The 27053-nt window shown below is 46.1% G+C and overlaps 1 protein-coding gene across 1 annotated transcript; it reads right to left on the reverse strand.

The window, feature by feature from the left end:
* Positions 1 to 1593: 1593 nt before the first annotated feature.
* On the reverse strand, positions 1594 to 26027 carry LOC136299134 (ATP-binding cassette sub-family A member 9-like). The gene is made up of 37 exons (XM_066200482.1): positions 25828 to 26027; positions 25482 to 25640; positions 24828 to 24928; positions 24032 to 24255; positions 23010 to 23148; positions 22366 to 22551; positions 21702 to 21834; positions 21117 to 21282; positions 20372 to 20430; positions 19316 to 19426; positions 18741 to 18916; positions 18307 to 18426; positions 17835 to 17973; positions 16403 to 16493; positions 15677 to 15816; positions 15105 to 15224; positions 14369 to 14528; positions 13977 to 14143; positions 13426 to 13553; positions 13103 to 13240; positions 11672 to 11785; positions 10959 to 11129; positions 10719 to 10832; positions 10418 to 10525; positions 9776 to 9844; positions 9131 to 9222; positions 8141 to 8261; positions 7686 to 7800; positions 7336 to 7427; positions 5690 to 5853; positions 5123 to 5198; positions 4530 to 4624; positions 3258 to 3377; positions 2412 to 2552; positions 2164 to 2243; positions 2016 to 2071; positions 1594 to 1890 (listed from the first exon to the last, which is right to left on the reverse strand). Exons 1-37 carry the CDS (start codon positions 25979 to 25981, stop codon positions 1801 to 1803), a joined length of 4629 nt encoding a protein of 1542 aa, XP_066056579.1. The 5' UTR covers positions 25982 to 26027; the 3' UTR covers positions 1594 to 1800.
* Between the last annotated feature and the right edge of the window lie 1026 nt (positions 26028 to 27053).

Below are 27053 nucleotides of genomic sequence, written 5' to 3' on the forward strand. Positions count from 1 at the left end.
CTCCTCCCCTCCATGCAAAAGGATAAAACCCAACTCTAACGGAAGAGGAGGAGATGCCAGGTCCCAGCCAGTGAATCTCAGGGTCTCCTGCCTGCCCACCTCCTTGGCAGAGCGCTGATGTTGGAGATCCACGTGGAAAGCAGAATCGCGGGGTGTGGGTGGATGCTCCGGGGACTTCTCCTGGCAGGAGCAGCCCATCCGTGAGCCACGGCAGCCACCTGCTGGCACCTGCTTGCCCACGTCCCTGCCTGCACTGCCCAGACACGCCTCCCTGCCTGCCCAAAGCACCTGCACAATTCTCCCTGCCCGTGTCCCAGCCCAGCACCATCCCTGCCCGCACCCCCAGCACCCCCACAGGAACCAGGGCCGCTCAGGGCATGGCTCACCATGCTGCTGTGTCCATCCCAGGGGATGGCACTGCCCCTGGCCTCCAGGGGGGCCCCAGCCCAGCCTTTGCCAGAATCGCAGAATCAGAATTAAGCACAGAATCACTGGGTTGGAGGAGACCTTCAAGACCATGGAGTCCAACCCAGTCCTAACATCTGAATCAAACCACAGCACCGAGTGCCACATCGAGTTCTGTTTTAAACACACCCAGGGATGGTGACTCCACCACCTCCCCGGGCAGACAATCCCAGTATTTTATCACCCTTTCTGTAAAAAACTTTTTCCTGACATCCAACCTGTATTTCCACGAGGGTGCTGGGGAACAGGGCAACAGGGCACAAGGGGAAATGCCTGGATGCAGGGAGTTCCTATTTTATTTCGTGTGGGGTTTTTTTCTTTTTTTTTTTTTTTTGGTGGATTTTTTGTGGGTTGTTTTGTTGTTGTTGTGGGTTTTTTTGTTTGTTGTTTTTGTTGTTGTTGTTGCTGTTTTTTGTTGGTTTTTGGTTTTTTTTCACTTTTAAACTCTGGTCCTGGCAGGCAGATATCCAACAGGAGATGCTGATCTGCTCAGACAGGGTCAGAGTGCTGCTGCTTGCCCCCAGCTCCCCATCAGTTGCCCCATCCCTCCCAGGCACACACAGGGGTGGGTGCTGGTGAGGAGCCTCCCCTTCCCTTCCCAATGACCAAAGCAAGGCTCAGCCTGCTGTCCTTCTTCAGCACTATTTTGGGTCAAAGCACACCTTATTTTGACTCGAAATAGTAACTGGGGTTTTACAGATGACGATATAAGAGCTGCCAGTTTTCATTATATTTATCCAGGACTGCTGAGTCCTTTCCTCTGGCCCTGGCCCCGGTGGTGGGGATGAGATGGGCCAAGCCGGCCTGAGCTGGAACTCACAGCAAGAGCAGCTTTTTGGGCCAAAATGCAGCCCTGTGCCCCTCCCTGCCAGGAATCAGCACCTTTGCTGGCCACACTCCAGCAGCCAGAGGGGGGATTCTCAGGGCTGAGCAAGGCAGAGACCTGGTGTCCTCTTCCTGCCATGGGTGAGCGAGGTGTCAGAGCCTTCCCTGGGCTTGCTCCTGGTTTTCTCCAGGGGCTGAGACCCCTTTCCCAGCCACAGCCTCCCTCACAGCCTCAGGACCAGGAGCCACGAGCCAGTCCGAGCAGGGGCACAGATGAATGTCAGACATCAATGTGTCAAAGGATAAAGGCTTTATTTATTAAAATAATAACTCTTTTTTTCCTCTGTGAGGCAGAACACCTGCAGGGCTGCGTGTGTTGTGACGTGGGTGACCGAGTGCTGGGGCTGCAGCTGATCACAGCTATCGGTGACACTGATGAAATTCAGTGACTGATGAAATCCAGTAACACTGATGAAATACATGGAATATTTCCCACTGTGGCTCCAAGACTCAGGGGTGAAGGGGTCTCTGCTCCACAGCCCCGTTGGATGCCACCTCCAGGTCGTGCTCCTCTGCATCCCTGGTGAGGTCTACAAACACCTGCAACGGGACACAATGGAAAACACCCCATCATTGCCATGGACTGGCTGTATTTGAGCTGGTCACAGGTTATTTTTCCCTTTTCCACAGGCAGTTCCCAACATGGAGCTCCTGCATCAGCCTACCTGGTGCAAAGTGTTCAGTGACAAGCTGTATTCCTCCAGCTTGAAGTTCCGTTTAGCTGCGGAGGGATGGAGAAATCATCCTTAAAAACCAAATCCCCATAAACAACTTGAAAGTGATTTCCTTATTTAACTGATTGCCTCCTTTTACCTGCTTCTAGCTTGGAGAAAGACCTGGACAGAGGTAGTGCATCTGCCACTGGAATCTTATAGGTCAGCAAGGAAGAAGTTCTGAAAAAGTAATAAAAAAATCGAATTCTTCATCTCCTGACTCAGCATTGCAGTTTGGGGCGGGTTTGTAGGACAACTGTGCTCCAGGTAAATCACTGAGCAAGGTCAGTAGGAGGAAAAGATCAGCCCAGCCCAGGCCCAGGCTGGGGGCAGCCCATGGACACTGACCTTTCCTGCCGAGCTGCGTGGGGGAAGAGGTTCAGGATTTCTCTGTGGAGAGCATCGCTGTGCCCCACGTCTGTCATTTTGAGCTCTAGGTGGTAACTTGTGCCAAACTTACTTTTGAGGTCCTCAAGGGAACCGATGTACCTGCAGAGGGGGCAAAACATTGCTCAAACCACCATAAACAGCAAAGAAACCAATGGCTTTGATGCCTTAAGCTTTAGCTTTCACATTTGCAGGTTCTGTGCTGCCCAGGGGTGCAGTTCTGAGCTCACAGTCAGTGTCACTCAGCTTTTCACAGAGTAGGGAGACAAAACAAATCCTTTTCCTGCTGGAGACCAAGGACAACTTTCAGGCCCAAAAGCACAAACAAGGGTGGCTGGAGGGAGGAACAGGAATTCCAGTTTCACAGCCTGAAGCTGGGAATTGGATAATTCAATCCCAAGATGCAAATGGACCAAAACTTATCCAAGTGTCAGACCTCGTGACCGGTCAGCCATTTTGGTGACTATTCTTGGTCCACCCTGGGTGCAGTCTTTGCCAGGTTCTTGTCCTGCCCAAGGTGTATCCTTAAAAGCCTTTCAATAAATCTCTACTTTATTCTAGCTCTGTCCAGTCTCTGTTTCAGGTCAGCCTTCCAAGGCATCAGTTTGAGGGAACAGAGGAGTAGCTGTACATCCCCTTATCCATCAGCTCGTTATACTGCGTTACCTCCTCACAGAACTGATTGTAGCACACACAAAACCAAACCAAACGCATCCAAACCAGTATTTTCCATTAGATTACAAATTAAAAAACCCCAAACTAAGCCCAACAGCCCCCCAGAGTAAACCCCCTGCTGGCAGTGCCCACCGGAGCCGGCCAGACACCAGGATGGCCACGCGGTCACACATCGCCGCCGCCTCCTCCAGGGACTGCGTGCAGAGGATGGCCGCCCTCTCCTTGCTCCTCATGGAGGCCTGGATCACCTTCCTGGGAACACAGGGATCACAGTCACTTCCTGGGAATGGCCACAGATAATCTCCTGGCCTATGTTTCCCTGTAGCTTTTATCTTCTTTTTCCTGCCACAGTTGGGATTAAATGCACCAGATGATGTTTCTTCTTCGGACTCAGATGTTTATTAATTCTTATCTCAATTACAGTCTCACAAACTGTGAGTTCTACAGCACTTCTGGCTAACAAGGGGAAAAATGGCCTCTCTCTCTCTCTCCAAGGCCTTTTAAGGATAAACTTAAGAAATGACACCTAAATTATTTTTACTTTTAACCCAATAACCAACCACCCATGGCCCACAATGTGGGATTTTCTACCCAAATACAAAATCCCACCCAGAGCCATGAAGGAGAAGGTGAAAAAGAAGGACTTTACCTATGCCCTAAATCCTCCATCTTGCTTTATATATATATTACTATATTCTAAAACCTTAAACTCTATATTTTCCATCCTGTGATATCACACACTTTTATTCAAGCCCCAACCCACAATCCCAGTGCTGTCACTCAATTTTGGGAGCCTTTTCGACGGCCTCAGGTCAATGCAGTGTTTGCCTGGGGGTCAGTGCCTGTCAGCACAGAAAGTCTGGAATTCTCAGTGCCCAGGGCTCCAACATCTCCCTACCTAGAAACAGCTTTTAAAAGTTATTAAAAAGCAGATAACTATTTAAAGGACTTCAGTTTGCTCAATTAAAGATGACCTGGATGCCACTGCTATGTTGTAATCTGTCATGTCAGCATCCCTCCAAATTTTACACTGATGGTGTAAACTGGTGATGAAAAGCTGAAACAAACACCAGTGCTGAATGACTAAAGGGAGGACTGCCTGCAGTTTTTTCTCTTGCTCAGAAGAAAACAGAAATTTGTGTCTTTTGTACCAACTGCATGAGTTCAGCTGGTGTCTACTGAGATTTTTTGGGGCGCATTAATGACCATAATATTACCGGGGCTTGCTGCCAGCTGAGTGAGGAGCTCAGCAAGTTCTCCCCATCCCCTGGGCATTAGGAAAAAGGGAAAAGACAGAACCTCTGCCTGCCCAGGAGTTCCTACAGTGGGGAGGGTGGGGAGAGTGGGGCCCCTCCCATTAAACCTGTCCCAGATTCCCATTCCTGCCAGGCCAGGGCTGCTCACCACATGCGGCGCTGCCCTTTGGGATCCATGCTCACCGAGGGCTCATCCCAAAGCATCACTGTTGGGTCTCCCAGGATGCTCAGAGCAAATGACAGCTGGAATGGGAACAACATGAGGTCAGGGCTCCTTTATTTACCTGCAAAGCTGGTGCACCTTAATCTCTGTGAATTTTTCAAAGCTGAAGCTCTTGATTCCAAAGTAAAAGAGGGACAGGGATTAAAAAAAAAAAAATTCCACTTCAGGTGTTCTCAGTTAACATTTTAATCTCTCAAAATCAGATTCCCCCAGAACTCCTGAGCCTGCCAAAGATGTGAAGGTGGTTTTCCATCCCATTTACAGGCGGATGTAGGTGGTGGGGCGTGAAGAGGTGATTGTAAATCCAATTTGTGGTTAGCACTTATTAAACACACGGTGCAGGAGGGTGGGAAAGGAGGGTGAGGAGGAGGGAGGGAATCCTGCCAGGCTGGATTCAAAAGGTATTGATGAAAATGAATGATGCCAGGAATCCACTTAGCTGAAGGTTTCCTCTGCACCACATCCAAGAAAGAGCGAGCAAGGTTTGGTTAAGTAGTGAAGACAAACCCAAAACTTACCTTTCTGGCTTCTCCAGCAGATAAACTTCTTGCTGGGGTCTTGAAATGCTTCAGGAGATCCAAGGCCCTTCCTAGGCTGTGGGGAATGGAAAGGGAAAAGCCCCAGATGACCATCTTGGTGTGCAACCCCTGTGGTCAGGGGTGCTGAGGAAACAGACACTGACATGCTCAGGTCACCTTGGGTAACTTGGTGACTCTGCTCCTAACCTGGATGGTAAATTGAGGAATTTTTGCAGAAATTCAAGGCAGGAAACACAGCTAATGAGAGAAGTGAGTTACTCATGCAACTGGCCATGAACTGGGACAAGTCTGATTTTTTTCCTGAATTTTTCCAGGTAAACTTGGGCTACAACCTTCATTGGCAAGGGACTGAGAACAGTATAAAATAGCAGATGTCATCACCTCTCTAAGGTGAGAGGCATTGAAGATGTCGTCTCTTAACCACACAAGCCAGTTTTGTTAACAGAGAAACCCTTTCCCCACCCTACAAAACCATAGACTGGGCTGGAAGACTCCCTGCCTCTGGAAAGAGGGAAAACCAACAGATGGGAGCATTTGGCTTCCTACCAGCTGATGGCAAGAGCAGCATCTTCTTCTCTCATCCCTCTGACGGCAGCGAAGGCCTCCAGGTGCTGCAGCACTGTCAGGTGTGGCCAGAGTGGGTCCAGCTGTGGGCACCAGCCCAGGGCCCCTGGGCACGGGGGGGCTTCATCCCGGCCCCTGAGCAGCACCTGCACAGACACACAGCCCTGTGGTTGTGGGGTCACACAGTCACAGCCTGGTTTGGGCTGGAGGTATCTTGGAGCTTGTCTTGGGTTTGCAAAATGTAACCAAAAATGTCTATTCTATTTTCCATTTTCTGCCGAAACAGGCTGGGGAGGGGGCGGGTTCCTTTTGTTAATGGGCAGCTGTTCAAACCACCAGGAGCAGTGTTCTTCATCCCTTCCATCCTCCCTCCAGGGGATATCTGCTGTCCATGGGCCATCCAGGCTCACTGCAGGGCGGATACAATCCCATCATCCCATGGGGAGATGCTCCACCCAGGGGGAGGAGCCCAGCATTCCCACCTGGATCGAACCTGGCATTCAGAACACCAGCACAGCCTGTGTGCACTGGATTCCCAGAGGAATATGGACCCATCCCAGCACCACTGGACCCTTCTCCTGGATCATCTCTGCTCCAACAGAACCACATCTGCCACTGCAGGAGGACTGGATTGGGCTGACACCAACACCCTGACCAACAGGGGGTCAGGCTGTGTTCTGACTCTGTCAGGGTTTCTAGGAATTTTTTTTGTTTGTTTGTTTGCTTGTCTTTTGTACTACTACATTTGTATTTTTAAAATATTCCTAGTAAAGAACTGTTATTCCTATTCCCATATCTTTCCCTGAAAGCCCCCTTAATTGCAAAATTATAATAATTTGGAAGGGGGGGGGGTGGTTTACTTTTCTCCATTCCAAGGGAAACTCCAACTTTCCCTGGCAGACACCTGTCTTTCCAAACCAAGACAGAGCTCATCCTGTCCCACACCTGCCATGGACACGAACATCTCCCACCAGCCCAGGTTGCCCCAAGCCCCATCCAACTGGCCAAGCCAAGCACTTGTGTGGTCAGCAGCCACTTGTGAGTGGTCACTCCATGAGCAGGGTGATCCTGCTCCATCTGCCTTTTCACTCTGGGTAATATTGCCAACATCAGCCTAGTAACTTTTCCTAGTAACACTTTTGTATTTCCAACCTTCAGTCCCAAATCTGTAAGAGCAATGGCATTTCCCCTCCCTCAGCACATGCCATTAATCATTCTGCACGTAATTATGTGATGGATTATTACTGGCCCAACACTGCTCACATTCGTTTTCAATTTCCTGGTTTTGCAAGGCTGTTTATGGAGAGTGTTATTTTTGGGTTTTTTTTAGATGTCACAAATTCTTACAGGGCTTGTGACATTTCACAATGGGCTTCCAACAGCAGCTGAAGATTTCCTGTCGCTCAAACTCTTAAATCTGTAGCACTGACTTTGATGAACACTAGAATTTATGTCTGGCATAAATCAATGCTTTTTTCTCAGCTCTGTAAATATCCAGGACACATAAATTGTACGTAAACACCCACAAATCCCCTGACTGTAGGGAGATATTCTGGCTTGCCTTATCACATCCTTAATTTTTAAAGGCATCAAGGTCATCTCTGCAGCTGCTCCAAGGAGCCACCTACCTCCCCAGCAGTCACTGCTACACCTCCAGAAATCATGTTTAGAGTTGTGCTTTTCCCAGCTCCGTTGGGTCCTAACAGACCTAAGACTTCTCCTGGAACAAATATGCAACAACTGTTAAGAATATTTATTGGTAATGCGATTTCTCCCCGGTATTCTATGTAATATTTAAAAGTACAGTAGGAGAAAGGGTTGTTTTATCCCCATAAATTAAAACTTTGAATGCAGGAGACCTGAGCATCAGGTCTCAATGCCCACAGTAAGACTCTAACAAAAGTACTGCCTCCAAATGAGACCTTCCCTTTAGATTTTAGTCATCTATATTATAGGGAGTGCAGCAAAGTACTTGAACCTTTTTTAACACCAAAAGAGAGGTTTTTGACAGCAAGTTTCTTCTTTTTCTTAAAGATGGAAGTGGCTGTCCTGACTTCGTATTCCTTGCGCAAACTGTTGACAACAACCAAGTCCTGTGAAGAGACAGAGAGGGAAATAAAAATTCTCCTCCCACCCCATGAGACAGCTGGTCTGTTCTCACCATTAAGCAGGACTTTGAAAAAGAGAAAATTTCTAAATTAAAAAGCCATGAAACAGGGAAAAAAAAAAAAAAAAGGAAAATATGCAGAATGGGAATAAAACTAATGGTGCTAGCTAAAGCCCGTGTGGTGCCAGGGTGACTGTGGGCTGGATGGTGAGATCACATCAGGAGATCTGAGTGCATGAGCTAAGAAAGCAGAGACAGATGAGAGAAGGGAAATGATGGGCAATGAGAAGCCAAACCGTGCAGAGGAGGGCTGGGTCTGGATTCACCTCCTCGTGCTGCAGCGAGGCCATGGCGCTCCGTGCCCTGTCCCTCTCCACCTGCACCTCGGGGGGCTCCTCTCCGGGGTGGTCCTTGTTCTGCTGGGTGACCACTCTCCTCTGCTGGATCCTGCCAGTGGAGGAGGAGAGATGCTTTCACTGGGAATCACTCTCAAAAAGGTTTGTGTTTATAAGTTTTTTTTTTTTCCCAGGGCGGTGCCAACAAAACCCAAAATTTATGTGCCCTCGGGGAGCTCACGGAGCTGGAAGGGACACACAAGGATCACTGAGCTGTTCCACAGACAGTGTCTGCTCAAGTATTTATTCCTGGGGAGGAAAAGCTAAACTTTACCAGCATGGCTGAGAAAATGAAGGCCAGTTTTAGCTTTTCCTTCATCTGTAATTATTGCCTGGTTCCCTGCTCCACACATGCCAATCCTCCGTTCAAGGAGAATTAAAATACAAGTGGCAGGTTTGAAAACCAATTTGGGCATTTAACTCCCAATGTGTTTGGTAATTAAATCCTTTTTATAAGTCTTGGTAATGTTTGAGAATGAAATACTTTTTATAAGTCTTCTCCCACGTGACTGAGGTGGTTGACCACTTGTTGCTGGTGACAATTAAGCAGAGAGCACTTAGACAACCTCGACCTGGTGAAGATTTAGGGAAAGTCTCCATCCTATTTGGAGTAATACTGACACCTTTAAAAAGGAGGTAAATTTTTTGTTTCAATTTGGAACTATAATTTAGCCCCCTGTAGGGAAATGTCCGGAAATCTCAGCTATGAACCTTAAAAAAAAAAGGTTAAATCACAATTTTTATCCTCTCAAGGACATAGAAAAAAATTAAAAATACTAGCTTTATCCACACGTTAGAAAACATTTTTCACATATCATGTTTTTCCCTCCTGCTGTCAGGGTCTTGCCTGGCTGTGCAGCTCCAAGACCACCCTGCAAACTGGGATTACTGGGATTATCACAAGGAATCCCTGGGACACACCTGAAGACGGGATCAAATCCAGGGACAGCTTCTCCATATCTCATCTCCAAACAGCGCAGGAGGAAAGCCAAAATCACACAGTGGATGTACGGCTGAAAACCAGACATTAATGAGGTTTGTATGGAGACAAGGCAACAACACACACTGTTAATTTTAATTATAAAGGGATGCAGTAACCTATCTCATTAATTTCAGCTGTTGAAAAGGTCTGCAAGGGGAAGGAGCTAAATTGATGCTTTGCAGACATTCCTCTCTGATATGCAGATTATCTGCAAAAGCCTTGATTTCTTACAGCAGCTCTAGCCCAGATAATCCACCTGCACCCCCACAGACATCCTATGGGATGGGAGATTATCTCATCCTTTTGTAGAAGCAGCATTGGGATGATCAGTTTATTAATGATATCTCAGCCTTCCACATGAGCTCCACTTAACCCCCTGCCCCATTTTTGCAGCATCCAAGGGCCACATGAGGCATGAGCCCAGGATTACTTGGAATTTGCCTCCCCTGCCAACACTTAATGGGAAATTGTGACTACAAAAACCCATCCTTTCTTTATGGGGAGAGTTTACAATCCCAGTGCAAGCCCACTGCATCAGTGACAGTCATCCCTGCCCAAGCAACCATCTCCAAGTCCCTCCTTACTGCAAAGACAGGCATGTAGATGTAATTCCACGTCTCGAAAATTGTGTAATCGTTATACATGAGGAAATTCTGGAAGAAAAGGAGATCAGTCAATTAGAAAATTCCTCAGCACGGTGGTCTCAGGGCAGGGTCAAAGCAAGTGTGGCATGTGGGGGTGTTCAGATTTTCTTCAGGGTGGGATAAAGCAGCCTTGATCTGCCTTTTTTGCTTTGGTTCTCACCGCCTCAAAGGGTTTTGGTTCCTTGCCTACAGTAATTCAGAGGCCTCAAATCAGTCAGGTTAAGTTGACATTTTCTATCATTGCTTGTCTCTTCCCATCCTTTGGCCTCCTCCCAGCTCACCTCCTCCTTCCTGTTTTTCCCACTCCACCACTTTCCCCTCCCATGCCAGCCTTGCTGCCAAAATACAGCCACTGTATCAGCTCTTAGTGACTGAACAAACCAAAAATATCCCAAAGAAACAAAGGATTAACGGGACAAATCTTGGCCTCTTCTCTCACTCAACAGCCTGGAACTTCTCTTTTCCTGTTTTCTTTTCCCACTCTCTCTTTTTGACTGGGAATTTGGGAAGTGCCTCTTGCTTTGCCAGTTTGCAAACCATGAGGATAATTATTGAATTTAGTAGGATGTGTTTTTTTCTTACTAGTCCAGAGAACATGATCCAGCCCACAGGTGGAAACACAGGGATCAGCATACAGAAGTAGTAAAGTGCTTCATGAAGGTCACTGTTCATAAAAGCAGCATAATTCACCTGGAACAAAGCAGGAGAACTATTTCCAGTATTAATGTATTGTTGCTAAAAACCCAGGATATTTGTCAGCGATTCAGGTTATTCTGCTGAATATTGATACAAATTGAAATTTAATGATGTAAATTTGAAACAAAGCCCCAAGTGGCAAGGTGTGCAAATCAAACATTTCAAAGTGAAGATGCTGCTCACTTACCAAAATGAAGGTTAAAGACCAAATGTAACGATTCCTTCGCCCCATGCGAAACACGAAGGCCATTAAATAAACAAAGAGGACAAGAGATATCCCATAACCAAAGATGCAAATGAGCTGGAAAGAGAGAGAGAGACATCAGTGACAAGGAGGTCTGTGGGTGTATGAAAACCTGCCCAGAGCAGCCCATTGCAAATAAACTCTTTAAAGCCAAATCCTGCTCGGAAATGGCCCAGAGCTCACCAGGGTCAGCACAGCCTTGGCCTCCAAGGGGCAGATGCGGGTGAAGAGCACCAGGAGCCCGAACATGAGGCACATCAGGCTCCAGAAGAGGGGGATGTCCACCAGAGCCTGCCCACACCAGTAGGCTGAGGGGAAGAGCCCTGCCAGCCGCAGCTGGGAGCGAGCCCGGAGCTGCAAAAGCGACAAAAACGAGAAAAGGGAAACCTGAGATATCATTCCTGCTCCTTCTCTGTTCCCTTGCTCCTCCTCCCTTCCTCTCCTTTCCGAGCACTTCCAATTCTTAGCTCAACCATTGTTTAAAACCATGTAATTCCTAAAAGGAAAAAAAAATTAGATCGTGCCGATCTCAAAAGCTTTTTTAACATCCAAATTACTGTGAGCCCCAGCTGGCTTCCTGGGATGCAGAGAAGGGCACGTTGGTGCTAATCTGACTGATTTCTTCTGTCATCCTACCTAGAAAACACAGAATCACAGAATGATTTGGGTTGGAAGGGACTTTAAGACCATCCAGCTCCACAAGCAGGGACACCTTCCCCTATCCCAGGGTGTCCCAAGCCCCAGTGTCCAACCTGGCCTGGGACACTTCCAGGGATCCAGGGGCAGCCACAGCTTCTCTGGGCACCCTGTGCCAGGGCCTCCCCACTGGTGCCCTGCAGACACTTTGCATCTCATTCACTCCCTGTGTACAACCACCTGCAGCTCGTGCTCTTTACCTTGTAATCCTCCACATTGCTCATGGCAAAGAGAGGAGGCAAGCCAGCAGCCAAAACCAGCAGGTAGGTGAATAAGCCGAAGAAAATGTAGTTCTTTAGCTCTCCGTTTTCTCCCTGTGGGGAGAAATTCAGTCATCCACAAACAATGCTGCCCAGGGAAAATCTGGTGCTGGCTCGATGCTCATGAGATGGTTGAAGTGAGCAAGAGCATTAAATGGTAAGTCAGTTGTATTTAAGAACAGAAAACAAGGCAAAAAGAACAAAATAATGACATTTAGCATCCTAGAATTTGCAGAAAGAATTTGGATTCCTGTAAATTGTTGAGGAGGGAGACCAACTTTTTGTTGCTGAGGGGTTTGCAAAGGTCACTGTTGTATTCCCACCATATTCATCAGCATGATCTGGTGGGACAGGACCTTAAAGCCCATCCCATTCCACCCCCTGCCATGGGCAGGGACCCCTGCCACTGTCCCAGGGCACTCCAAGCCCCAATGTCCAACCTGACCTGGGACACTGCCAGGGATCCAGGGGCAGCCACAACTTCTCTGGGCACCTGTGCCAGGGCCTGCCCATCCTTCCAGGGAACAATTCCTTCCTAATATCCGATGTAAACCAATTTGGCTCAGTGGGAAGCCATTTGTCCTGTCGCTCTAGGCACTTGTAAACAGCCTCTCCCCATCTTTCCATCAAGGACGGGAAGGCCACAGTTAGGTCAGCCTGAAACTTCTCTTTCCCAAGAACAACCCCAATTCTCTGCAAACGGCACAAACTTAAATACACTACCAAAATCCCACAGAACCCTTGGACGCTGCTGGAAAAATCATCATTGAAGACCTCCAGGAACCACCAGCAGTGGGACCCCTGCCCTCAACCCTTGGAACCTGCTCTCCCAGCCAGGCTTCCAAGCTGTGCACAGCTCACCCCTGATGCTGTTTTACACCACAACGACACAGACTCCGAGTTTCAGAAGGCTGAAAATGACTCCTCTGTTTTTGGGATGTGTCTCCCTTTTATACTATTTCACACAGACCAATCTGTTTGGTGAAACAAAGGCAAAACCTCTTCAATCACATTGGTCAGACCAGAGGGACATCCAGAAGAAGTCCCCCCTAGGAAAAGGAATGAGTAACATAGGTACGGTTACAAAAACATTCCTCCTGTTTACAGAAGATTCCCTGGGAAGAGAATTTCAGAAAACCAAAACACCTCAGGCATGGCACCAGGCCTACACACCCCTCCAGCTGTGCCATAAATTCTGACCCAGCAGGGCAGGACCCTCACCTTGTAGAAGAGCAGTGGGACCACCAGCAGTGTGACCACTGCCCCCAACCCTTGGAACCTGCTCTCCCGGCCAGGTTTCCAAGCCGTGCAGCCCTCACCCCTCCAGCTATCCCATAAATTCTGGCCCAGCGGTTAGGGCAGGGCCCTCACCGTGTAGAAGAGCTGGCTCCAGAGGCGGAGGCGCCCGGTGGAGTTGAGGAGCCTCAGGAAGGTGTTGCTGAGGATGTTCACCAGCACAGGGAAGCAGTTGATGGGCTCTGGGCTGCACATGACCGTGAACTGGCGGCTCTGAAGGTATCAAAACAAAAGGCCTTCATGTCCCTGAGAGGCGTGAGCAGCACTACTGAAAGTGCTTTTTACGCCAAAAAAAAAATATTCTCCCTTTTCTGGCGTGTTTATTTCTCCCATTTAAATACTTCTTAGAAAATCCTGTTGATGTACAGGATGAAAGAAGGGAAAAAAATATCCCTCACCTTGCCTTCCAGGGATATTTTTATAGCTCCATTGTAATCTGGAAGGCTTGTGATGTTTTTCTCCGGAGTTATTTCTGGGGTTATGTTTTGAGCCTTCAAAGCAGCAATGAAATCCTCAATTTCTGATCCTGAAATCAAGTCAAGGACAGAAACTGGAGTCATTAGAGAGTTTTTTTTTTCCTTTAAATAGAAACAGTTTCATATAAATAAGTTCCTACTTGCAAAACAGAGGTATGTTAAAAACCCCAAATATTGAGAAATTAAGCAAACACATATTTCCTATATATATTCTATTTATTTAAACTCGTTAAACAAAATATATATTTCAAACTTAGTTAATTTATTGCTTTTTTTTTAAACCTGCCTGGTTCATTACTCTTTTGCGTATCATCCAGATGATCACTAGAACTGCATTTGCTTTTGCTCAAAAGAAAACAGCTCTCAATGCACATTGCTTTATATTTTTGCGGCATTTTCAAGGTTGCTCTGTCAAATATAATGAAATTCACACTGATGCAGAAAGTGAGTCAGCCTCACATGTTTTTCCTCACCTGTGTCATTGAAGATGAGGAGGTTTGTAGACCTATTTTGAATTTTCTCTTTTGTGGGAAGAAAATACTGGCTAGATGTGATTTCCCAGCTGCTGGAGTCATGCCACAGATAAAACAGCGTTAAAACCATCAGGGGTGGAAGGATAAATGTTCCAAATAGCAGCAATCTAGATGGAAAAACAGAGCATAAGTGAGGCCAGGGGAAATCCACCAGTAAGTAATTGTGTGATTTATGGGGAAATTTAAAACTTAAGCAAATCCAGACTGTCCCTATTTTTGCAGCTTTGAAACGTTTCCCACCTAATTCTCTGCTTCCAAATGTCTCCAGCAGTATTTAAGCCTTCCCTCAGCCACTCCAGGGCTGCGGGGTAGGTGGGAGCTTCTGTACTTACACTCCCCTGAGGAATTTTCCTTCGTGCTTCAGCCTCAGCAGGCGAATTCTCAGCACAGCACACACTTGCTGCCTCCAGAGCATCATCCCACTCATGGCCAGGAGCCCCTGCTTGGAGAACCCTGGGAAGTTCAGGTCCCTCTCCTCGAGGTCTCCATCTCCTGCGTGTTCACAAAGAGAAATGCCATCACCCACAAAGAGCCCTCAAAGGACACCTTCTAATCCCAAACAATCATCAAGGGTCTTCTGCTCTGAACAGAGGAATGCTTTGATTTTTTTCTTTTTCCTTTTTTTTTTTTTTTTTTTTTTTTTAGAGAGAGAAAATTAAGAAGGCCAGAAAAAAGGGGCCAGAATTCATCCAGAATAGAATTTTTATCAGTGAATTCAGAGTGGCTGGGGTGGAAACACATCCAAGATCTTCACTGGGCCTTGAGAAGCGCCTTCTGCAAACTTTATCCCTTCCCACCTCCTGATCTGGGCTGTACGACCCTTCAAAGGTAAATACCCTTCCAACACAAGCCTTAATTCCTGTGCTTGAAAGCCTTTGGGAAGCCAAGACGGAATCATTTGGGCTTCTCCAAGATGATATTTCTCACTGAAGGCAAGTGGGATACAAGTGCCACTTTAGGCCTATCAACAGCCACATTTAGCAGAAATTTATTAGATATTCAATTAAAACACACATTTAGATGGAACTTTAGGGATGCCACGCTTGCAAAAGGGAGTCAGTGCTTTACCTTCTGGATCAATGGCTTCCTCACCCTGCAGCTTCAGGAAAACATCTTCCAGGGTTGTCCTGGTCACCTCGTAATTCACAACCCCCTGCAAGAGGCTGCTCTCGAGGTGGCTGAACAGATCTGCAAGAAAGGAACAGCCAGACTCAGCCCAGGCACCATGCCTGGTGCTGAGCACAAGCTCAGCCAAACAGCACTGGATGTGCCAGCATTGACATCATTAATCCCCATAACCTGAAAGTCAAAATTTATTGAAAGATTTATTTTTGAAAGTCACAAATTTATTGTGTTTTTTAGAGGTAACTAGTGGCAAATTCAATGGTTTTGATTTTCACAGGCTATCCTGAAAACAGAAGAGGGTCAGTGGATTTTAGTGTGTAGATTAGTTGGTGGATTTTCTTTTTCTTTTCGTCTTTGTTATTAATAGTAGCAGGTGCACTGAAGGCTTTCTGTAAAGCGGATATTTATGCAGCTTCCTAATACCACACATTATAGACCTAGGGATATAATTATTTCCTTCACAGGAACTTCACAGGTTTCCCTTTAAAACCCTGGCACAGGGACAGGTTCCTTACCTGGGAAGCTGTCAGTGTTTTCCAGAGGCAGCCTAAAACACAGCTCGTTCCTCTTCTGTCCCTTAAGCACAGCATTAGGGATGTATTGCCTGACCATGGATGACACAAGCTCTGGGTCACACAGGTCATTTATGTGCATCCTGTTAAAAAAACAAAACAAAACAAAAAAAACCCCCAAAACCCATTGTTATAATGTTAAATACAAAAAAAATAAAAGTGTGCATCATCTGGTTGGAGTACAGAGCCAGTGGTGATTCTTCCATAGGGAAACCCCCAAAACTGGGCAGAACTTCAGAGGGAATTTTTGCAGCCATCTGCAGTGCCCCTGTTTTTGCCATGCATGCACAAAACTATTGAGGTTAAGAATTACAATCCTGGACAATGCTGCTAAACCAAGAACTCAGGAATCAAACTCCTAAGAAAAACAACTCTGCATCAAAGCCATTGTGCATCACTCTGGCACCACAGATCACCTCACTGTGGTCCCCTCTCAGCTGCAGAGGAGGTTGTAAAGTCATTTTAGCTGCCTGCTCAGAGCTTTCAGGGTTGGGTTCCAAAGCAAGGCAGCTTGGTGTCCAAAGCAGGGAAATTTTGGCAGCCTTAAAGGTCTTCTAAAATGAATTGTCAGGATTTCTATTACTGTCTATATAAACACTACAAAAACACAGATTCTACAAGAAAATGCTCATGAGAACGGGAAGCTTTTCACAGAACAGAAGGTTTTACCTTAAGTGATAGCCAATTCCCCACTTTCTCTTCAAGTAGAGAGATGAGCCAACAGTCTGTAATCTCCCACAGGAGAGGAAAGCTTTCCGATCTAAGGAGGAGGGAACACAAAGGATTTAGGGCGATTTACAAGAGCGCAGCAGACTGACCTCAGTCTGTTCCTTCTGAACTCAGCACACATTTTAATAATAAATTGAGAGGAGAAAACCAGGCCAGTCCTGAAGGGGTTTTTTTTCTATTATTTCTAAACCGACGCCTTTCTCCTCAACATCATGGTTAATTCCTTTAGTTCTACATTTCTGTGGGTTTGTGGAGAATTTCCCACGCAGCACTGGAATAACAGAAACACAGGAACAGTGGCAAATGAAATCCAGGAAAATGCTGGATTAAATCTAATTAAAATACCGAGAATTACTGGGTTAAATATATTAAAATACTGAGCTTTACTGACATAGAGGCAATTCCAGAGAATGTGGAAGTGCTTTATCCTGAAGAACACTGCTTTGTCCTGGAGAGGAGCATGAGCAAAGCCTTGGAGGGACACATCAGCCCAGTCTTAGCCTTTGCCCAGCTCAGCTTGGGTGGTCCCTCTCAGACAGAACATGTCCAGCGAGCACCAGCTGTGCCCCAGTGTGACCCACAGGTGGGCTGTGCCCTGGAAACCCCTCTGTCTTGGGTTGTGTAACCAAAAAATGTTTATTCTATTCCATCTGATGGAGTTGGGAAGGTGTTTTCCTTATCCCTTGTAACTCCAGGGGGAAGGGGAGCGGCTGCCCTTCTGATAATGGGCCAGCTGTTAAAGCCAGGAGGGGGATGGTTCCTTATCTCTTTCCACCCCCCCGGGGGATATCTTTTGGTAATGGGCCATTAAGGCTCACCAATGACATGACACATTACATCATCCCATTGTGAGATGCTCCACCCAGTGGGAGGAGCCAAACCATTCCTACCTAGATAAAAACTGAGACATAGGGATACTAGACACTGGTTTTCCACTGGATTCCCAAAGGAAGACTGGACCCATCTCACCATTACTGGACCCTTTTTCTACGTGACCATTTCTACTCCAAAAGAACTACATCTGCTACTCCAGAAGGGCTGACTTTGGACAGCTTCCAACACCCTGGCCAACAGGGCATCAGGTTGTATTTCTGACTCTGTCAGGGTTTCTAGGATTTTCTGTTTGTTTCGTTTACTTGTTTTTTCCACGACTACATTTGTATTCTTAATATTTCTAGTAAAGAACTGTCATTCCTATTCCCAAACCTTTGCCTGAAAAGCCATTAATTGCAAAATTATACTAATTTGGAAGGGGGGGGGGTGGTTTACATTCTCCATTCCAAGGGAAACTCCAGCTTTCCCTGGCAGACACCTGTCCTGCCAAACCAAGACACCTGGTTTACACCCCCCCAAGGTGCCAGCCTGGACTCACCAGCCTGGGCATCGGCCTCCTCCATGGACTGGGTGGTGAAGAGCGTGACGCGCCCGGCGCGGCGCTCCCGCAGCATGCTCCAGACGTGGTGCCTGGAGCAGGGATCCAGCCCCGCCGTGGGCTCGTCCAGCAGCAACACCTGCAAAGGCCAACAGCATCAGAGCCCCCCCATGCCCCACGTGTGTTCAGCTCCATGCTTGCATCGCTTTGTTTGGTGCTTTTTGGTGATCTCACTCAAAGAAGAGAACACATCCTCAAGTGTCACTCTTTTTTACTGCTCTTCCTCCTGTTGCAATATTACCACCCTTCTAATTAAAAATACGGCTCTGATCGAACCAGATTCCCCAGTCCTTCCAATAATGGAATTAGTAGCCTGGAACGGCAGAGGAAAACCACAACAGCCTCTGTGCCAAAATGCAAAGCTGTGCCCCTAAACAATACCTGTTGTGTGCGCATAACCACCGGTTCCTACCTGGGGATTCCCTAAAATTGCAATTCCAAGAGACAGTTTTCGTTTTTGTCCCCCACTCAGGGCATCAGCACAAACATTCTGAGCGTCGGTGAGATCCAGCATGATGAGAACTTTCTGCACCTTGGGAACACATGAAGACAAGAGTCGCATTTCCAAACGTGCACATTTGAAGTCCTAAAAGGCTGCAAACGTTACAACTTTGAGATTTCAAACTTACCTATTCTTGATAGCTTTGCTTGGAGAAAAATAAGACAAATCTGAGTTCTAACTCATGCCATGAGGATAAGAAAGAACTGGAAAACTACTTTGCCATTAAATTAGGTTTGTTCTCATTTCCACAGAACAAGATGCAGGTGATCATCTTTTATAAATAAAGCACAATGTGCCCAAGATGCCACAAAAGACAAGTCAGTGGCTGTGAAGCACATACCAACCTCTTCATCTACTTCCTTCCACTGAATCCCCTTGATGTGAGCAAAAATTCTCAGGTTTTCCTTCACCGTTAAGGCTTCAAAATGCAAATTATTCTGGGGGCAAATCCCAACCCTTTCCTGCATGCCTTCCATATTCCATATTTCAGAAGCATTGTAGTTGTAGATCATGGCAGAACCTGCACAGGGCAGCAAATTAAACATTTGACATTAATTCCAGCACCATGGATGTTTCTCTAGTGCTAAATTAAAAATTAAAAAAAAAAAAAAAAAAAGCAAAATAACTGGACAGCCCAAAGATTTTATACTTTTCAAAAATATTTCAGAGCACCAAAACCCTCCCTTAAAAATAAAAACATATTTCCTATAGGTGTGCAGCTCATAGAAAGCACCAGGTCATGCAGATGGACACGAGAGATCCATTATCCCTGGAGCTTGCGTTGAAGGAGAAATCTGCACTGACAACAACCCACCACGAATGACTGAAGGAAAACTTGGAGGTTTTTGGCACCTTTCCCCCTTTACACTTGGAAAAACCAACAGCTCCTCTTCTTCAGCTTCCAGGCCCATTATCTTACCTTCTGAAGGCTTGGAAAACCCACTGAGCACATTTAACAGGGCAGTTTTCCCAGATCCACTGTGACCCAGCAGTGCAGTGATCTGGCCTTCATATATATTTAAGGACAAACCTGGAATAAAAATAGGACAACAGTAGGATGGAAGTGTGTGAGAAGTGGACTTGGACCTGTAGCTGTTGCCACAGGTGACAGAAGTGACGTTTCTTTAGAAGCTGAGAGGCAAAACCAGATCCAAAAGCACAGGTTGGCTCTTCAGGAGTTAGGCCTAAGCTTAGTAAGGAATCATGTCTTGATTGAATTTGAAGATATTTAAAGATTTTTGACTCCAGTTTTCTACAAGGTTCATAACATTTTATTTTAGTGCGGCTCAGGAAGAGTCCTCAGGAAGAGAACAGCCCAGAACTCTTCCAAAATGTGAGATTTCAGGATTTATTTCAAAGCAGCCAGACTTTTCTACATAATTTTCTTTTTTTAAAAATACTTTGTCTTTCTGTGGGTTGTTCAAGTTGTGTTTGTTTGTTTCTTTCCTACTCAATATAGACCTTCGAGGCCATATTGATTTTTAGAATATTTTTGTATTTTTCATTTTTGATATTTTCGCTTTAAAAAGTTCCTGTTAAACAAAGGCATTTAACAAATAACCCATGACTTTATTATGACTGTGTCAAATATTTGCATTGGCGAGTGCTTGGAGAACACAGCTCAGGCAGGGACAGCAGATCTGGCCATAAAATCCCAAGTTTGTCCAAAATAGTTAACATTTTGAAAAGGAGGTTTGAGAGGGGATTTCTAGAGTGGTTCATCACTGCAAAAACACAGCTTTTAAGGAGACTTCTGCTGTTGCAAAAAAATAATAAACAGTGATTTTCCTGGAGGGAACAGGGAGATAACGACCTGGTAGGAATTTGCCAGTAATTTCCCCCAGCAGAAATAACCATTGCACAATATAATTTAACAGGCCCAGAGGCAGAATTCAGTACAGCCAGTACATTTCGAAACAGTTTGGGTTCTTATCTGGCGAAAAATGAATAAAAGAATCACAAAGCCTCTCCTTACCCTTTAAAGCTTCGGTGCTCTTGTTCTTCTTCTTGTATATTTTTTTAATATTGTTTAGTCTAAAGAAAAGTAAGCAAGCCATTACTTATTGAGTCACAATTTGGGGCTGTTTCCTCTGCCTCGAAATACACTTTGAAAACTTTTGGGAATATTTCCCAGCCTCCTCCTCAAACTGGTCCTGTGGAAGGAATCACTTGATGTAATTCATTTTTTGGTACCTTGAAAACAGGATTAGGTCCTGTACTTTTCTAATAGCTGTTTAAAAGGTTTCAAAGATAAACTCGAGGAACATTTAGTGGGTGAAGGAGGAGGCTCTGGGGAATTACATGTGGATATTTAATTAAGAGTGATGAGCTAGCTGTTATTTTGGCAGATTTCTGTTTGCTTTCTGGTAACGACAAATGGGCAGCACCAGCCATGAGCCCACCCAGCCCTGCAAGGATGGACAGAGCAGAATTTCTGCAGCACACTCTGTGCTTGAAGATGATGGGGAAAGGGAACAGGGAAGGGGAACAGGGAGGTGCAGGGCAGGGAGTTGGAGGATGCCCCACATCCAACAAATATTCAAATCCAGCTCTGAGGTGGGATGAAACACTGAACAACCCCTCCGTTTTGCACATTTGGATTAATCTCATCCATAATGCCAGCTGCCAGCCTCACCCTCACCCGTGCAGCGTGGCTGTGCTCTCTAGAGCCAAACAATCCATGCAGAGCTGTGTTTTTCATGCCAAAGGGAGTTCCTCACCTGATGGCTTCCTTGCCTTCGAAGCCTGGCGGCATTGGCTCGGCGTCGCAGCCGAGAACGGGGTCGTGGCTGCTGCCAGCTCTCACCCCCACGCCCCCACTGCTGCCCCCGAGCCAGTACCAGGGCCTCAGGAAGAAGGCAGGAGGATGTGGGACCCCGTACTTGCCTGAAACAGAGGCAGGGAAGGTGAAATGTCAACCCCAAAACCTCCATCTGTCGAATCTGAAAAACGCCCAGCCCAGCTGCCGCTCCCGCCAGGAGCTGCAGGATGTGAACTTCCAGCCGAGTGGAAGAATTGATAAACTCTGCAATTTAAATTGTCCCTATCTGCAAATGCAGGTGGGGAATAATCACAGCCAAGGCCCCATTTGCAACCTCTCTGGTCCCAAAAAATCAGCACAAGTCCTACAACACCCTCCCAACCCCAGTGGTCAGGGCTGTCGGAGCAGGATCTCAGTGCCTCACTGCAGGGTGGCAGTTTTCTCTCCTCCCACCACCCCCTTGGTAACTTTCTCCCTACAAAGCAGGGAATTAAAGAAGAAAAAGCAATGAAGTTTGCATTTCCCCCCTCACATTTTCACTCACCAGGCAAAACCTTATCAAAGTAGATGGCCAGCAGGAAATACAAGACACTGTCAAAGCTCAGGAAGAGGTACAGGTTAGAAAAAGGATGCAACTCCGGGGTAAATGCTGGCCCGTATTTTTCTATTTTTACCATCTAGGGGAGGGGAAAAAAAAAAAGGCACAATTCAGATGCCACATTTCCTTCAGGCAGAAATACTTTGTGCGAGCTACTGCTGTGTCATCACAGCCATTTTCCCTAAAATCCCAATTCACTCGTGACCACGACGCTGTTTCTAAGGAGGCAAAGGGTTTCTCCTGACCACAAGCACCAGAAATGCCTCAGTAAGCTGAATTTCAAACCATGCAGAAGTCACAGAGCGATGCACGTGCTGTTTGCAAAGGCAGCACTTCCAGCCCTCACACTCCCTGCCGCCTTTGGTGTCCACCAACCACATCCCACTGCTCATTTTAGAGGGATTTAAATTTGTTGCAGCAAAATTCGTGATGCAGTTGAGGGTCCAACCATCTTTGCCACGATTTAGCACAGACTTCTTTGGAGCCAAGTTTTTAAAAGCAGAGGGGGGTGACTGGGTTGTTCTAGCGATGCGAATTGCGGATTTTGCTGTTCTCTGGCAGAATTTGGGGGCTGAGCTGTTGTGATGCACTGGTTTTATTATGGACATACCTTTGCAAGGCCAGCTGTGAAGGCAAAAGGACTGAAGAGGTTTAATATCCACTCCAAAGCCCATGGCAGTTTTTCAAACAATGTCAAAAAGCCCAGCGCCCCAAAGAGGATGTGGAGGAGGAATCCCACAAAACTGGAAATATTTGGCTGATTTAGCAACGAGCTGAGCAGGAAAGTGAAGTGAATCTGCAGAAGAGAAAACCAGTAGTTACCAGGATGCATTTCTGCTGCAATTAAAAAAAACAAACAGAAAAAACCCAACAAAAACAAACCAACATCAAAATAGGAGGAAAATTAGGGACCCAGCTGGGTTTCAGTTGTTCCCTCCAAGATGTACAAGGCTTAGTTTAGCAGACGGCTCTGGGATTCAGAGCTTATAGGGACAGACAAATCACTCCCAGCCTCATTTTTGCACCTCTCTTTACTCTGGTTTTGAGTCAGAATCTCCCAAATTATAATGGGAGTGGTATAAAAGCCTACAAATAATAACAAAAAATCACAGCAGAGTACTTTTGTTACTTTCTCATATAATCCCAGCCCTAAAAACTCTGCAGTCTTTCAGATCTTTTAATTAGGAAACAGAAAAAAAAAAAAGAAAAAAAACCCCAAAGGTGCCCCATATAAGAGTACAAAAGCAGACTTACAGATGCCACGCCGTAAAAGAAATAAAAAAAATACACATCCAAGAATCTGTTGCGATGAAAAGCTTCACTCAGGGTGACCCAGGTGAGCAGGCTGGCTGTGATGGAGACGTACAGAGTGTACAGCAAGCTCCAGGATAACCTACAAAGACAGGCACCGTTATTTCTGTCCCTGGGCATGGCAACACTTGCTGTGACACAGCCAAGACAAGGCGCAGTGGATTAAATTTGAATATTTTGTATTTTCATCCATTTACAGTTTCCAAACTGGACAGGTGCAAATATCAGAGAGTCGCAGGAAGGGACACAGAGGGTCGATGCCTCTGCTCAGAAAGGGTCATCCCAGAGCACAGGGCACAGATATGTGTCCAGATGGATCTGGAATATTCTGGAATATTTCCAGCGAGGGACACTCCGCGCCCTCTCTGGGCAGCCTGTTCAGTGCTTGGTTACTGCTCAGGAAAAAAGTTCATCCACAAATTCAGGTCTTGCAGATGCCCAGATCTCTGCAGATGCAATGACGGCAGCAAAGGGACACGGAAAATCTGCAGGCAGGACCTTTTATCCATGTGCTTTTCCGAATGATGTGAAATATTCATGCCCAGAGGGATTAGGAAGCCTGTTTGGATCGACCCTGTGTCCCTCCTCTGCTTCAGCATTTAGGGGTTTCTCCAGAATTTGTTGTTTCTTCCCTTCTCCTGTGTGTTCCATGCATTTTCTGGAGGCAAACAACCCCTCCACACCCAGAGCCGTGCTGCACACATCCCTGCTCCACCAGGAGGGCTCCTCCTCCCTTTTGGGAGGGAGAAGAGCAACAAAACAACTACAAAAATCCTGTCTCAGAGCAACAGGCTTGGAAACAGAGGTGCCCCAGCGAAGAGAACCCCCCAGAATGGTTTAGGCCCCTCCAAAAATCCCCTAATTCCACTCTTGCCATGGGCAGGGCCACCTCCCACCAGACCAGGCTGCTCCATACACTTGGCAAAATAACCTCTGCAAATTACACAATCATTTCTGAGACTTACCAGAAGGAAATATCTTGCAGACCCATTGCTCTCATCAGAATCTTCAGCCTCTTCTTCTCCTTGAGGACTTTCACTGATAAAAAGTGCATGTACGGGCAGTAGCTCAGTATGGCACAGATGATGAACCAAAGGTAATCCAGTTTGAACAGAGGTTTCATCACGGTTTTCAGGTGAACTCCAGTGATTGACTCCATTTCCCTCCACACAGAGTGGTTGGTTTTCATCTGAAGGAAGGAAATCGGTCGCTCATTTCGTTTTTGCAATGAAATAGCCAACATCAGAACAAACAGGGGGTTGGTTACAAGCATCAGAATTATCAGTTTGTCAATAAGGAGGTTATGTTTATAAGCAAATAACCAGTATTTAGTATCTTTCTGTATTGAGCTGCAATAAACATGTCAAATCCCGGTTCCATTCACTGCCTCGAGCAGTGAAAATGATCTGTCAGTCATTTAAATTTTGTATTACACTATTTGAGAAGTCGATGACCACAGAAAATCAGAGCATCACACAATCCCAGAACGGTTTGGGTTGGAAGGGACCTTAAAGATCCCCAAGTTCCACCCCCCGCCATGGGCAGGGACCCCTCCCACTTTCCCAGGTTGCTCCCAGCCCTGTTCAACTTGGCCTTGGACACTTTTAGGGATGGAAAAATGAGCTGGCTGGGTGGTTTTCTTGGCATTTGGGTTTTTGTTTATTTCTTTTTTTCCACTCTAGTTTTGGTTTAATCAGTTTGGGTTTTAAGTTCACACAGAACTCTGGGAAGAAGAGCAAATTCCATCATGAGCACACTTACTTCTATGATTGCTGCATCAATGCTGGACTGCACGGAGAGGAAGCCCCCGTACCAGTACAGAGGAACTATGCAGTGCCTGGCTGAAAAATCCCAGCAGGTTTCTGTTGGGGAAACAAATATTTTTAAAAAGAATTAATCAATATTCATTAATACATTTCCATATACACGTGCACATAAATACTTGGGCATGACATGTGGGGTTGAAAATGAGTTTTACCTAAGTGTGAGGAAATCAAGATTGGGGTTTATTCAGCCTTTTATCTTTTAATGTGTTAAATCTCTAGCCAGGGACATCAGTGCACAGAAAATTCTCATTTTCCAGGTGTGTTTTGATCATGATTAATATTATGTACTAAGGGATAAAAGGGAGAGGAGAAAAAAGGCACTGGACAATCTCTGAGCTCCCTTCCACCCCAAACCATTCTGGGATTCTCTGATTCTCTGGCTGTGGATGACATTTATGTTCTTGTAACTTTTTTCCCTGGTATTCTTTTTCCTTTTACAGACACAAACCCTCAGATTTTAACTCATGTCTGTCTTGAGCCATTTGGCACGTGCAGCCTCCGTCCCTTTGGGGTGGCACAGCAGCAGAGAAATCCAGCTAAGCAGTTTATAATGCAAAATCAAAGCCTGGGATTTCATTTGTTTTGTTACCGATGTGCTCAAAGCCTTCATTCGGAAACACAGCTCTGCCCACTGGAAATCGGAGAGTGTAGGAGAAGTCATCCTTAAAAACAACACCAATGGTTTCCTCCTCCGAAATTCCTTTTTCTTCCATTTTTGCCTCGTTTTCCACCTCTTCTATAATCACACCTGCCATTAGAATAGATAAATAACATTAATAAAAAAGAAAAATAACAAAACCAGCGCGTCTGAAACTCGGATCATTCAGGCGACAAAGAAAATGGGTTTTCCCCCTCAAAAATCACGCGGGACAAACCCTCTTGCCATGAGGGTGGGCCAGCTCCACTTCAGGAAGATGGATTTTAAGAGCTTTTACCCCTCAGTGGCGAGCTGGAGGCCACTTTGGCCATTATCCTCCTGGTGGTGTTGGTGGCAGGGGTGTAGAGGAGCGACACCCCCGAGGCGTTGAAGGCTGGGTCGTCCAGGCTGCCCAGGGCTTTGTAGGGGAACTCCTGCGTGGGGTAGTACATGATCAGAGCTGCAGAGTCACGCAGGATGTAGAGGAAAACCAGCAATGCCACAACTTCCTGCAGGGAAGGAAGGAAATGCAGAGGTGAGGGGCAGCCTGAGGAGTTGCTGGTGTGGGGGTGATGCTTTTATGTTTTTCAGCTATAGTATTTTTAATAACATTATAATATTATTTTATATTATTTATTTTTCAGCTGTAATATTTTTATAATAATTTATATTATTTAATATAATATTTTATATTTTTTATTTTACATTGTAGTACAATTTTATATACTATTTTTAGCTTTTTTTAAATTTTATTTTCCCTGTACTGCTTTAGTGTGTAACTCTAAAACTCCACGGCCTGTCAGCTGCTGTTCTCCCAATTTGTTCAGACAAAAAATTCCTCTCCAGGCCTGAGAATCAAGGATTCACCTCACTGTCTCAGGCCTGGAGAGGTGCAAACAACAGTGAACTGGGGGAGAAAAAGCAAACTTGGAGTAAATCACTTCATTACCTGAAGCTGTAATTGGAGGATTAACCCCTGATATGTAAATGGACCAAACTTATGATTGTGTGAAAAACTGGTGACCATCATCCAGCTTGGGTTGTAGCCCCTTGGAGGCTTCTGATTGCCCAAGGTGCACCTATTGAGGGCCTTTAATAAATATCCGTGTTTATTCTCTCAACAAATACCCACTTCTATTCTTTTATTCTCTTAATCTTGTCGAGCCTCTCTTTTAGGCAGCCACTCCAAGGCATCAGCGAGGCTCCTGCAGGACTCTTCTAACCCAGCCCTGACCCCCCTGCCCAGCCCAGCTCCTCTGCCTTTCCCCTGTGCACGAGGGAGAGCTGTTCCACAGGTGTGATGTGTTTTAAAATTCAGATGGAAAACATGTTTTCTTAGCGCCGGAGCCAGCGAGGTCTGTGGATAATTGGACACCGCAGCCATGAATTGGACATTGTGTTCCCCTGGACAGGGCAGGATCAACAAGCAAAAGCCAGCAGCCAGCTTTGTCACGAGGCAGATTTGTCGTGTCGCAGGAAGAAGGAACGGCTGACATTTCCCAGGGAGCCACAGCTGAGCCTTCT

This window comes from Chamaea fasciata, unplaced genomic scaffold, assembly GCF_029207755.1.
Source record: "Chamaea fasciata isolate MVZ Bird 193981 ecotype frontalis unplaced genomic scaffold, bChaFas1.0.hap1 SCAF_19, whole genome shotgun sequence".
NCBI lineage: Eukaryota > Metazoa > Chordata > Aves > Passeriformes > Sylviidae > Chamaea > Chamaea fasciata.

Bases quoted from the DNA above. Each gene is read 5' to 3' on its own strand.
- LOC136299134 (XM_066200482.1), bottom strand. From the start codon at position 25,981: ATGTACTACCCCACGCAGGAGTTCCCCTACAAAGCCCTGGGCAGCCTG. The intron at 5,854-7,335 runs GTAGGTGGCTCC...GTGTCTGTGCAG, and splicing joins TAGCAGTGACTGCTGGGGAG to GTGCTGCTCAGGGGCCGGGA. The intron at 2,072-2,163 runs GTAAAAGGAGGC...ATCCCTCCGCAG, and splicing joins TTTCTCCAAGCTAGAAGCAG to CTAAACGGAACTTCAAGCTG.